Source organism: Falco biarmicus, chromosome 8 (assembly GCF_023638135.1).
Source record: "Falco biarmicus isolate bFalBia1 chromosome 8, bFalBia1.pri, whole genome shotgun sequence".
NCBI classification, from domain to species: Eukaryota; Metazoa; Chordata; class Aves; order Falconiformes; family Falconidae; genus Falco; species Falco biarmicus.
This window is the reverse complement of record NC_079295.1, coordinates 36,079,946-36,093,444: the sequence shown is the minus strand read 5'-3', so window position 1 is coordinate 36,093,444 and position 13,499 is coordinate 36,079,946. Positions and strand designations below refer to the sequence as shown.

Genomic DNA, 13,499 nt, shown 5'->3' with positions numbered 1-13,499 from the left:
TAGGAATAAACACTGCAGATGCTGCACAGCTTCATATGAATTCCTTAGGTTAAAATCAATACCAGGTGTAAACAGTGCAGCTTGAGTCATGTCACCTTTCATTATCTTTTTACCTGGTCCTTGTCTTCTATCCTTTGTACAGGCTGGGCTTTATTTCTGGTGCGGCACTATCCCACTGTAGCAAGTACCCTTAAATGGATAAGCATCAACGTCCAGCATGACTACAAATTCATGGCTTCTTTCTTCCCACTCCGTCTAGACTTTATAGCCACTTCCAAGTATGCCTAAAATACTGTTTGGCAGGAATGTTTCCATAGTGGCTTATCAAAATATTGTTACCTGGTTACAAGGAACTTGAATAAATCTTCTGAGTCTCAGCTGTTCACTAACTGCCATAGTTCATGGGATTATCTTTTATAGACACTCCAAACAATGCAGACAAGATCTGGAAACTGCCAGCCTTACAAAACCCCTTTGAAAATATTTCTTTCTGTGGGACTACATGGGTTTACAGAGCTCAAGGCATCTCTTCCCTCTTTCCTTTTCAAGTCTATGCCTAGGCTGGAATTTCATCCAAACTGACAGCAAATATCTATTACTTAATTATAAAAAAAAGCATGCCATATAAAATATTAAATGGAATCTCAGCAAGTGTGAATGTGAAAACCACCCTAGATTCTAGGGCCGAGAGCTCATGTTACGGACTTATATGCAGTTGTTTTGAAAGTGTTGCTGTAGGTCACAAAAAGTCCCAAGAACATGTAATGCACTTAAGAAAACTTCAGGTAAATCTTAACGGCCCTCACCACGAGAATTCTCTTCTGATCCAAGGTGGAGTTTCTGATTACTAAATATAGGCAATATCCCATGGGCTAAGGCACTTTCTTGAACCTGGATCTTTCCTACATCACCTGAGTTCATTTATTCCTAGTCAGTGTTCTGTGAGTAGGGAGTTCAGTCCTATGGCCTGTGTATTTAAATAAATCTACTAGAGAGTGACTGAGAGACGTGCAGTCCATGATCAGTAGAGCATTCAGCTCTACGGGCATCGCTCTTTGAGTCTGTGAAGTCTTTATGCAGGCTATAACGGTGTTACTACTAAATGTTTTGGTGTTGCTTGTATTTATTCAAATATATAGTTTAGTTCTGATGAAAAACTCAAATTGCAAAACCTCAGCTGTATTTCTGTGTCCGGGCGCTTTTGTTTTGCCAGAGGACCTTACCTTCTGGGTTTCATGTGTTGCTCCATTGGTAGCCCTTTACGAGGTGTTCAAGAATTGTAGACCTGATAGAAAATTGTAGGTGAGTCAAACAATTCCCGCTTTGCTGGCCCAGGCAGATTGGCATTTGCAAGTTGTTGTCCACATGCACTCTTTTGTGCTGCTCTGTGGTTCAAATGCCGTTATTATAATTTTCTTGAATGAAACAAGTGGGAAACAAACTGGCACAGACTGGGGATTTTTGCTTGTTTGCAACTGAATTAATAAAGGCTCATTGTAAACAAGTTACATTGGTTATAAAACTTTTTTTCTAATAAGAAAAGATTGTATATACTTGGTGTGAAAAACAAAACAAACACCTTTATGCTTGGTTAGACATCTTAATATAATGCAAGTCACCTTACCAAAAAAGTATGTGTGGCAAAGGTCTTGGAATTATAATTAGGCATTATATTCAGGGAAAAATTTTTTTTACAGTATATTGCTTATTAACTCTACTGGTTTTCCTTTTGGTATTGACAGCAGTTTTTTCCTCACACTTCTGAATACTAGGTATTCATACAAATTATGTCTGTCTTAATATTGTTTACAAGTTTTTATTTGATCTTGAAAAGCATTTCATTACGTTTAATTTAGAGAAATGAGATTTCTTTAGTTACTGTCTGTAGAAGCTATTAGAAGTTCAATTACATTTGCAAATTCATTTTTTAAAAGTGTTATCATTTTAAGATTAATAATTAAAAAAAATCCGTGCTCTGACTGTGTGGGACTTTCAAGTTCAAGAATAGTCTCTCTACACCCCTCTTCTATAAGGAAATAATGTCTGAAATGGAAAAATTAATTATGCTAGGAACTGAAGATCAATACAGGTCTTTGAAATTGAGCTATCAATTCTGAACTTGAACGAATAGCAGTTGTTTTATCAGGGCAACAGGATTATCAAAATATGTATTGCTTGCCTTCATTCATTTAAGACATTCATTGCACACATTCATTGAAAATGTCATGTGGAGATGACCTTAAAGAAGTTAGGAGAATGACAGCTACTGGGGATGCAGAAGTTTCACCTGCATAAAGCATGCCTGCATGTATGTTGCCATCATGGATTGTGTATAAGCACTGTATCTATAGATAATGTTTCTGGGAAAGATGCTAAAAGAGGTCCACATGGTTGACTTCAGTTTACTAGTTTCTGGAAGACTACGAGTGGGATTTTTCGGTATTTTAATTTTTTAAAAAGGTAACTCCAGTTTCGTGTGGCCTGTTGTTGAGGGTTTCACAGAAATAAAGAGCTGTCGGGCAGTAGGAGCTCCCTTTCGGAGAGCTGGCCATACACTGTAGCTGTTGAAAGCGATGGGCAGGCAGTGGAGCTAGCTATCTAGCTCTGGGCTGAAAGGTTTTGTGAATTATTTAATTATTTCCCCCCCCGTAAAATAAATGTTGTCACAACTCAAACTGTATATACAGTACTGCTTGTGTAATAGCCTGCCTAATTCAGATTAATTGTAGGCTTGCAATGATAAAGGAGCTTCAGCACAGCAGTTACTCTGTCGTACAGATGCAATTAAAACCATATCAGTGCAATATAAATAATGCTAAATTAAGTTGCTGTCCTGCCACATGGTGGCAATTTTGAGCTAGTGCACAATGAAAGCCAGCCTCTTACTTTATTTAGGAGTAACTACACCAAGAAAGAGTTTCTAATTTACTTGCCATCACCCAAGAATATAAAGTGTGTAAACTACTGTCACTAAAATATCACTACTACTAATAAACCTTTCTTATCTTGCTATTCATCTTAGAGCCAAGCAAAGCTTGAAGTTTACATCTGGTAGTCACAGGATACATGTGCTAGTCTGATATGTGGCCAAAGACAGAGATATATTAGCATATTAAAATTTCATAGTGGAAAATAAATTAATTGCTTCAGATTATTTACTTTAACTGTTTTCAAGGCAGTTTTAGAGAATACTAGTACAAATCACTTCATGTCAGTTAGATTTTCCAGGTTTATTTGGGCAGCCTGTCATTTTTGGAGCAGAATCCTGTTCTAAAGAACGATCATATTTTTTTACTGGAATGAAAAAGCTAGAAAATACCAGCCTAAAATTAGGATACTGTTTTTTATACTATTTATATCTTGCTGTTCCAGAGCTTTAGGAGGAATAAGTTTAGGAAAAATGATTACATCATAAAATAATTGGGGAAAAAAGTAAAGGCCTGATATAAATCAAGGGAATTTCTTCTTTGGCCTCTGTAGTACAAAACTGTGTCAGGTGAAAGGGTAATTCATTTTGACTACAAAGCAGCCAGACAACCTCACCCTTAACTTTAATATTTTGAAGAGATGTGGAAATAAGGCTCCCTCTCCCTCCATGAACCCCCAAGTGCTTAAGTTATTACTATTTGTACCTTGATACTTCACTGTGCGTTAAATACACCTGTAACTTCATTCCTGGGAAAGCTTTGAGTGTTTAAGGGTATTTGTCAGTATCCCCAGTATAGCTAGAAACAGTAACAAGGGACAAAGGCGTATTAACTGCCACTGTTGGAAAGCTCTGGTTTCAATAGCTGGCTAATTTAATAAAGTCTTGTTACAGCAAAATGATTCAGCTGTAAGCAGCCTGTAAAAATTGTAATAATCACAAGCAATGCACTTCTTTTTTCCCCACTCTTTGGGGTAGTGTTTTTTCATGCTGTCAAAGTCCGCTACAGGGAACGCTGCAGTGTTCTGCAAAGTTGTTTGTCAGTGCCTTGGTTTATTTTTGCAGAGAAGTATTGATTACAGAATGAGAAACATTTGGTTTAACAGCGATCGATGAGGAGCAAACAAAGGACGCTCTGAAGTTTGACTCATTTTAATTTGAATGAAAATACAGTACCTGGTGCAATTTATGATGAGGTAAAAAATGCTATCTGCTCCCTGTTCTTGTAATTACATTTCTATCCTGTCATCTGTGAGTGAAACAAGTTTAGACAGACAGGGGTCTGTAGTCTCCCATGTGCTGGATTTGGGAGCGGGTTGCGTAAAGGGCAGTTTGGAGGGGCAGTTCTCACCTTGCGTGGGAGCCCCCAGCTTTGCAGAAGGGTGACCGGCAGGTTCATCTGCCACTGGAGGTGACCACACCAAAGAGATTTCACCCACCTTCCGTGTAAGACAGATGAGGGCGAACCACCTTGGACTCCTTGACCTGTTTGTTGGGGTTTTTTGCAGGACCCAAACACAAACTCTCACAAAATATCCATAACATAGAGGACACTTGTACTTCCCTTCAACCAACGGCTTGGGCCGTGCACAGCTGGGGCTCAGGCATATTTGGTGGCACTTGAACAAATACCATTTGATCACCATGCATTATGTTGGGGGAATTAAATATTCATTGCATCAGAAAAGATGAGTTACTTTGTTAAAGTAACCAACTGGGAGACCAAGTTGCAAATTCCAGTTTCTATTTCAATTAATATTTCATAATTCATTCTAGAAGAATGGAACTGTTTCACCATCCCTCTCTCATTCCTTATCCCAGGCTGTTCTGTGGCTCCTGCCTGCAGCAGTCTTTCAAAAGTGGCTCACAAGGATGATAAAATAGTGGGTTTGAGTACTTTGAATATGCATATTTACTCATAACAGTATTGGGCATTGACTTGCTAGAAAAGCTGATTTTAATGTTCTTCTGATAGTTGCTATTTGTTTGCTTAATTCTGTTGTCATTGTTTTCTACTTCAGTGGTGGTGGTATCTGCTTTTGTGGCCAGGTGATTCTATCTGGCTCATAGGATGTTGTGTTACAGACCAGACTATGATTCTATTAAATTATGATTTTTATGATGAGGTATCTGATGCATAGCATTAGAAAATGCATTAAAAATAAATCCATAAATACTCAGTTTAGGTTAGCAATGACTTAATGGTACTTCAAACTATAAAAACCCCAAACTTGTATTCTTTTCTTCCCATCATTTAAATTCATTGCAAAGAATCTGTTTGAAATCAATATTAATTACACAGAAATTGTGACCCTCTTTAGCAAACACTTTAAAATACTTGCTAAAAAATTAATGTGAAGGTTATTAGCCTGATTTTGAGCAGCATTATGCCTGTGTTAAATATTCTTCTGTAGACTTTTTTGACAAAATAGTGCTTCCATGTTAGCGTAATTAGTAGTACCATAGTAGAACCCTTCTTTCAATGAACTGAGGAAGCAAAGAACAAATTCAAGAATACAGAAGAATCTGATTTCTATTTAAACAGTAGGTCTTTCACTACTTGTAATCTTAAAAATGAGATTACATTCGTGCCCCTTTTAATACATTTTTGATATTTGAACTGTCAGTCCAGTTATACCTAGCTGTTCTTAAGAATTGCCTTTCATAAGGCTCACATATAAGCTAAACAGGAGGGGAGATCAGGTCCTATGTAGATGTTGGGCTTGACTCCCTTGTGAATAGCAACACCCTATGTAATATGCATCATGTGTGGATGCGGAATCCCTTAGATTTTTCACTTGCAGTTACCTATAGTTTTAAGTCTTGATGCACAGCCACATTTTTAACATACAGATAACATCATTGATCAAAGGAATGGTATGATTTTTATGTGAAAGAGAAATTACAAAGAAAAAAATTAAGTACTCTGGCGCAGTGAGCTGGCCTTGCCTGGCTGCCAGGCACCCACCCAGCCGCTCTCTCATTGCACCTCCTCAACACAGCCAGCGGAGAAAATATGATGAAAAAGCTTGTGGGTCAAGATAAAGACAGAGACAGCTTACCATTTACCCTTACAGGCAAAACAGACTCGGTTTGGGGAAGATTAATTTCATTTATTGCCAATGAAAATAGATGTGGATAATTTAAAACAAAGACAAAATTAAATGCTTTCCAAAGTGCAGTTTGGGGAGTCTGATTCCCCCGCTCCCCCTGTGGAGTGGCGCAGGGGGATGGGGATGCAGGTTGAGATCAGGCCATGACAGGACCTTCCTCCGGAGTTGCTCCGGCCCCAGCGCGGGCTCCCTGGGGCTGCAGGGAAATGGCCGTCCTGGCGCCGGGAGCGCTCCCCACCCCGCCACCCAGAGCCGGGTGCTCGCGGGGCGCTTTCCCGCACCTTCTCCCTCGCTCCTCACGGCCTCCCAGGCGCTTTGCCCGCTCGTAAATGCCGTTTCCCAGAGGTGCCACTGGTGCCGCCGAGGGGCCGGGCTGGGCTGTGTGGTGAGGCCGCGGCAGAGGCGGGCAGAACCGGCGGGAACCGGCGCGCGGCAGCCCCGGCCTCTCCTCACAGGGGAGCTGCGCAGCCGGCGCGCGGCTCCAGGCACGCGGCAGTGGCGGGCTGCCCCTGACTGGGCGTGTCACGGGAGGCTCCTGCGCTGAGGTAAGGGCAGGACAGGAGCGCCCGCCACTTACCGCCACGGGCAAAACAGACTTGACTTGGGCAAAATTAATTTATTACCGGTCAAATCACTGTAGGATAATGAGAAAAACTAAATCTCAAACCACCAACACCGGTGCGGGGCCGGGGCCGCAGACAGCCCCACACCGCCCCCTCCGGGAGGGCTCCTCCCCCACGGCCCCCGCCCCGGGAGGGCTCCTCACGGCTGCTCCCGCGCGGGGCTCCGCGGGCCCCGGGGCACGGCCAGCCCGGCCGGGGGCTGCCCGCGGGCCCGGGGGCGGCTCCGCTCCGGCGCCGGTGGCCAGCCCGGCCGGGGGCTGCCCGCGGGCCCGGGGGCGGCTCCGCTCCGGCGCCGGGAGCCCCCCCCGCCGCCGCCCGCCCCGGCCCGGGTGCCGCGGGGCCGCTCCGCTGCCGGGGCCTCGCGCCTCTCTCCCGTCCCGCCGGGGCGGTGCCGGCTTCTCCCGCTGTCCCCTGCCGTGCCGGGGGCTTCGGCCGCGGCCAGCGGCGGGCCCGGCTGGGAGCCGGCGGGCCCGGGCTCCCTCCCGCCTGGGGGCAGCGCCCGCAGCAGCGCCCGCAGCCACAGCCCCCCCGCCCGGACCCGGTACAACAGTACATCTGATCCAGTAACATTAAGAAAAAGTAAGATTATTAGGATGGCACATTATGGAGGGGCAGGGGAAAATATTTTTAGGTGGAGAGGCAGGGAGGAATGAGCTGTTAGCTAAGCAGTTTGAACACGGAGGGCACAAGATCATCAGCATTGAGGAGGGGAGGGAAGCAGGTCCAGCAGGAAGGGTGGGATGAGAGTAGAGGGGTTTGGAATAAGAAATTTGCTTGAGTTAGTGAAATTCTTGACCTGCATGGAGAGAAGTCCCTGTATACTTCTCTGAGAAGGTATTGTCATGGAGTCGGTCCTGTCATTTAAACAAGACATCTGCTGATTTTGTTTGTAGTAACAGGTAAAGGAGTTAAACTGCAAGTCCCTGACTTGGAAGACTTGAGTGTCATCCATGTATAAATTTAAAGTTGACAGTGAAATAGCCCAGAAAGGAAAAAAAAAAAGTAAGAAGGCCGCCTTTCTGTACAAAGCCTTAAGGTGCTACGTGTTCACTCTGCGTGCTAGGTGTCACACTGGTCAGAAATGAAGGTCCTGTTGTGTAGCTCCTGGCCTGGCAGCACCATGTGCTGCCATCTGCCTCCTGTGGCTGCCACCCGCCACATCCTCTTTCATGTTTTGTCACTTCTGCATTTTCTGCTGGTTGTCACAGCGTCAGGGGTCACTAGGAGAGGAGACGTTTACAGTTTGGTAGAATGTGAAAGAACCAGGTGCTGACATTTGCAGCACATCCCAAGGGAATTAAGAAAGAGACATAAATGATTGAGCACCTCTTAGAAGACTCTGGTCGTGTGGCAGCACTGGGTTGGTCCTTAGACCAAGATCACAGCTATTAACCAGTAGCTCTGAAAATAAGCATTGTCACTTCATGTCTTTGTGGAGTGCTGAGGAGCGATTCAGACTTTTCTGTCAAATACATGTACTATTTTCAGTCTACCCATAAATAGTTTCCATGCGGTTTGTTTTGATCATGAGTATCTCAAATTGGATTCCTTCCTTAACTTTTAGAAGACAAGTTAATGTGTGGTACATGCCCCTGACTGGATGAGAAATGAAACGTTTTGACACGAACATTTCTACAGCTACACCAAAAGGAACTCGTTGAAGTGCAAATGCTGGCTCATGAGTGTAATGAGCAGCTAGTGAAACTTGATTGCTGAAATGTTCATGAAAGAGTAATTGCAAACAGTATTTGTTCAAGTGTTAAAATATTCCAGTACTTGCACAAAAGTATTGGTGGAGTTTGCTAACCCTGTCTTTCACTGTAGTTTGTTCGCATAAGATTTTTGCATATTTGGAAAGTTATCAGAGATTTGACAGGGTGATGTGATGAAAGGCTATCTGGAGAGCCTGAAAAAGGGAACCAAGAGTGAAGTAAGGATTATACTTCTAAGAGAAGAAGGTTATAGTTGTGCTGCTGAAGGTAAGGAGAGGAGGCAGGAAAAATAGTTTGAACAGAACCCATGGGGAGAATAAGCTGCAATTAAAGAGGAGCTGGCAAGTGGGAATACGTATAACTTCATTGGAAGATGGCAGTGATTTTCCTGGTGTTAAAACATACTGATGCATTTCACATGATGCTTTCTTTTTTAATTTAACTTTTTCTTCACATGGCATGCTAATTGTGTCCCTTTCCAGTAAGCTTATATTCGCTATAAAACCTTGAACTGTTTCTGGCTAGTTCATTTCCTTTCACACACCTTTATTTTTCAAGGAATAAAGTGGGGTTAGCACTGAGGGGGTTGTGGCAACACACAGTTTCTGGAGAATTCAGGTATATGATATCTGCTTATAGGAGACAAAAAAATACCTGTTTAATCTTGGCCTTTCTGTATGTTAGGCTCACTTCTCTCTTCTGACACATCATTATGGCTTTTCTGGGGTTGAATAAAAATGTAGTTCTCTTTTCTTGTAGATAAGATCACTGCTGCTGGGAGCTACTTTCAGTACTTTCAGTATACACGGGTGTTTTGTGTCCTGGAGAATGAAAACTTTCCAAGTGTGGGTGGTCTCTTACTCCCCCTCCCCCCAGTATTTAATGTCTGTGATCTGGCTGAAAACATATCTGCTTTCTACCTTAAAGAAATGGCAGAAGTGCCTCAAGATTGCCAGTAAATTCTTGTGAAGAAGCACAAAAATAAATCCTGATGGTGTGATGGTGTTATTGCTGTGCCGCTATCCTGTGGGCAGCCTTCTCCCCATTCCTACAGGAAATTTTTGGTAGCTGGGAAGAGAACACAGACTTTCAGGGCCATAGCTTTGTGCTTTTGTTTATGGTTTGTAGCCTTGTGACTTCTTTGTACGTTTTGTACAGCAACAGCTTCCAGAAGTTCCTAGCGTTTAGACATTCCATTCCAGTGATGTTATTGTTCTTGTAATGTGAATTTGGTTTATGGGTATTTTTCTTGAGGTAATTCCTAGGTCCGTCCTTCTTAAAAGAAGCCCAAAGAACATGGATGCGCTGACCTTTTGTGTAGGACAATAATACAGACTTCCCCACATGAATAGATGGAGTAAATGGTAGCAACAGCATTCTCTGATCTATCAGCAAGAGGTGAATGAAACCTAGAAATAGCATATACAGCTCATTGACCTGAAGGGGAAAGTTTGGGTTTGTGAATCTCTGCTGTGTATTCCCCGCTTTACTAGAAAATGTGGTTTTGTGTTTAGCAGTGGCACAGCCATGCAGCTAGGTACAGCACACTCATTCTGCAGGACAGTCAGTGGAGCTGTGTGCAACCTGCAAAACATCTTGGCAGAAAGGTGGAGGACAGGATACACATCTGCTTTCTTTTTGGCAGGAAAAAAAGTGATGTTTTGTCTCTTCTCCCCCCATGCAGATCTGGCTTTGTACTTAATGTAGAAGGAGGGTTTATTTCAGGACCAGAGCATGGTCAGCGTAGCAGGCATGGAGAGGTAGTTGCTGTATTGGAATGACATCATTGTTGCAGTAATGATGCTGAATGAGTGTTGAAGGCATGGCTGAATCTCTGGTCTTCAGTACATTATCACAGTTTAGCTGTTACTGCATCGGGTAGCTCAGGCATAGCCTGGTGCTTTGAGATGACTTGGGCACTCAGGGGTTCATAGCAGTACCTGATTTTTCTCCAAAGTGGCTTATCAGTTACTGTAGGGATGATTAGCTATTTAGGTTTAAGAAAAATTTCTGTAGACAGCAGTGTCTTCTGAAAGTTTGTCTCAAGCCCTGGGTGGTAACTATATATTTCTTTTATGTCATTTTCCTTGCCACTCTCTGACTCTGGAAGCTCTAGATATTTCTTTAGCAGCAGTGAAATCCTTCTGTAAGAGAAGATGCCAACAGTATTCAGCAAGGGCCTCTGGAACAGTGTAATTTTGAAGCTGGTGTTGATGGGATCTAAGCTGGAGAAATACTAACTGCTTTGAATATTCCTCCTGTATCATTAGCCTGAGTTATCTTCTGTGAGCTGTATTCTCTGTGTGGCTGTTGTATATCTTCTGCCTGGTGCCAAGCACTCTTTGCTTTTCTTAGTTTGGCAGAAACAAAGGATTACTTAGCACCTGGCAGAACATGGTTGTGTAACAGTAAGGACAGTAATCAGATAATTTAGTTAGAACAATGCATTTATTTCCCAGTGATTTGATTCTTATTTTACAGTTTTCCATTTTCCAGATATTACATATGACCGACTAGACAGAAGCCCTCTGTTCTCTGAGTAATCTCCCCTACTTTTTCACAAGCATATAGATACTTCATTTAATCCTTTGCAGCCTCCCCTTGTGGCATCTGCTTATTTATCACTGTCTTTAAGATCCCTTTTCCACTTGGTAGTGTACATCTTTTTGGTCCCTTGGTTACTGCTATTGTAAATTATTATCCAATAAGATTTATAGCTGTGAGACTTGTACACAAAATCTGTCTCCCACATTTAATGGCTTAACACTAGGAAACCTTTTTTATTTTCTAATGAAACTGTATGTGTAATTTCTAGATAAATTTTTGCAGGTATGTCATGAAAATTTAGGTCAGCAGTGGAACTACGTCAGACTGTCTGACAGGTTACAAGTTGCACTACACCGTGGGCACAGATATTTTTCAAAGCGTATAGGTGGTCGACCCACTGTAGCTTTATGACTTAACCTCTTCTTAGACAACTCACATTGGAACCCCTTTGCTGACAGAGTATAATGTGGTATCTTGTAAATTGCTTGGGTTTTGTAATTGATACACTTATTTAAATGCACAAGGAAAAAATTAATTTACTTTCATTCCCATTTAACAGCATCACATCAAAAAAGCTGTATATAATTTTTTTAAATTCCAATAGCATTTTTTATAACTTTGCAGTTCATTCTCCTGCACCTCCTAAATTGCATTTAGCTGCTTATAAAATAGGGTTTTGAAATAATTAGGTGCTCTTTCATGTGATGGTCATTTTGTTTTTTAAATAAAAAATAAAAGATTAGGCCATGTCATATGTAGATTTATCCAGGTAGTGCTATATGTTGTGGGTTGGGGTTTTCGGTCCTATGTGTTAGGCAGCAACTGTATGCTATTTGTCTTTAAGAACTATTAGTAAAATTAATGACATTGTGTTTCTCTCATATTTGTTTGATAAGTTTTTAAAAACATATTCTTTATCATAGTATTTCAGTAAATAGATTCAAATAGGCTCTGTCCTACTGAGAGAGATTCTTCTCCACCAAAACAAAAAAAAACAGTGGCTGCAGAATCAGGTCCCCTTCTCTGTTCATGAGAATGAAACATTAAGGGATGGGTGACAAGTTGTCCTCTTGACTTGTTTCATGTTTCCTGTGTCTGCATTCAAGCAAGACAGGTCACAGATCTCAAATACAATTTTTTTTGCATTTATTTTGAGTGGAGGTGAAGAAATTGAGCTTTGAAGGAGAGGGTGGGTGTTTGTTTTTAAATGTGCTGTCTTCAGTGAGGCTGAGCCAAGTAAGAGTAGTGTAACATGATGGGGATATTATGAAAGTCTTTCCATCTCTAGTTTGTTATTCTGTGTGACATTGCTATACAAAAAATTATGGGACTGCATAGGTAGGGTAATTATTCTGTTTGATGACTTTTCCCAAATTAAATCTTAAATTTTTGCTAAAAGTATGCTTTATGTACGCAATTAATAAATAACCTTTTTATGGTTTTTCAGCGTGAGAAGCTGATACATGAGTTGGAGGAAGAAAGACATTTGAGACTTGAGAGTGAAAAAAGATTACGGGAGGTGACCCTGGAGTCGGAGCGTAGCAGAGCTCAGATGCGTGGGCTGCAAGAACAGTTTTCCAGGTATGTTGCATAAGTAAACTATGTTCAAAATATGGTAAGAACATACTTCGGTGAAAAAAGATTGATCAAACCTATTAATAACTTGAGTGGATGGAATCTAAGGCAGAAATTGCTCTCCCTCTGAAATCCTGTAAACGTAACAGGCTTTTCAGTAAATGATCGTTAGCATCCTGTAAAACTTAAAAGGCTTACACCATCATTCTGTGTAATGGTGAAAATTTTCCTTTCTAAACATCTTGCAATTGTTTCTCAATAATTTTCTAATTAGAGGTCTTCACTTCTCAAAAGTGTATGTCATTGGTAAGTCAATATTTGGTTGTTAATTTCTGGTAACCAACAAGAATGAGTTTGATCAATCTGAATAAAGGGGAGAAAAAGTGATGCCTTTTACCAGGTGGATAATCATCCTGTTTGGACATGTGTCAGTTCTCCTCCTGCACTGACTTTGTACTAGAACAGAGCTCCACTTACAAGGGAATCGTCTTAGAACTGGGATTTAAGACAAACCATTCATATGATGACAGTAAGGATTTGACTTATGTGTTGTTTTCATGGTGCATGATGAGATCTTGTACATCAAATAGAATTTTTTATTGTTTTTTTCACATCAACAGAAACAAAACAATCAAAACAAAATCAAAAGAGACAATGGAATTTTATGTTGTGTATTTTCCATGAAGGCTGAATATTAACTTGTTCCCTCAGGCCCCTGCATCACTGAGAAGTCCAAGTTCAGTTTAATATGGTGAAAACAAGCTGTGGGGAGGGTTTTTTTCTTTGGTCATTTTCGTTGTAGGTTTTAGGGGTTTCTGTGTTGGGCATTTTTTGTGATTTTCTCCCTCAGTGTGCCATGCTGCTCATCTGATCTGAAATTGAGTTTCTAGGCAACGCTGCAAAAGCCATTAATAGCAATAATAAAATTTGTCCTGATTTTTTATTTTGTTTTTGGAAAATTTCCATTAATACTCTCCAAATTTTAAAAAACTAGCAAAGTGTT

General features: G+C 41.4%; 1 protein-coding gene across 10 annotated transcripts in view; it reads left to right on the top strand.

Annotated features, from left to right (window-relative positions):
- The window catches only part of NCKAP5 (NCK associated protein 5), a 245,345-nt gene that overhangs the window by 39,311 nt on the left and 192,535 nt on the right, over window positions 1-13,499 (top strand). For 9 of the 10 annotated variants that reach the window (XR_008823499.1, XR_008823500.1, XM_056349061.1 and 6 more), the window contains exon 3: window positions 12,369-12,502. Coding sequence is in view for 8 of the 10 variants with exons in the window: in XM_056349061.1 (XP_056205036.1) it covers window positions 12,369-12,502 (134 nt within the window). In the remaining 2 variants the exon portion in view is untranslated. Of the gene's footprint in view, window positions 1-12,166; window positions 12,260-12,368; window positions 12,503-13,499 lie in introns of those variants that run through there. The other variant, XM_056349065.1, reaches the window with a different exon arrangement.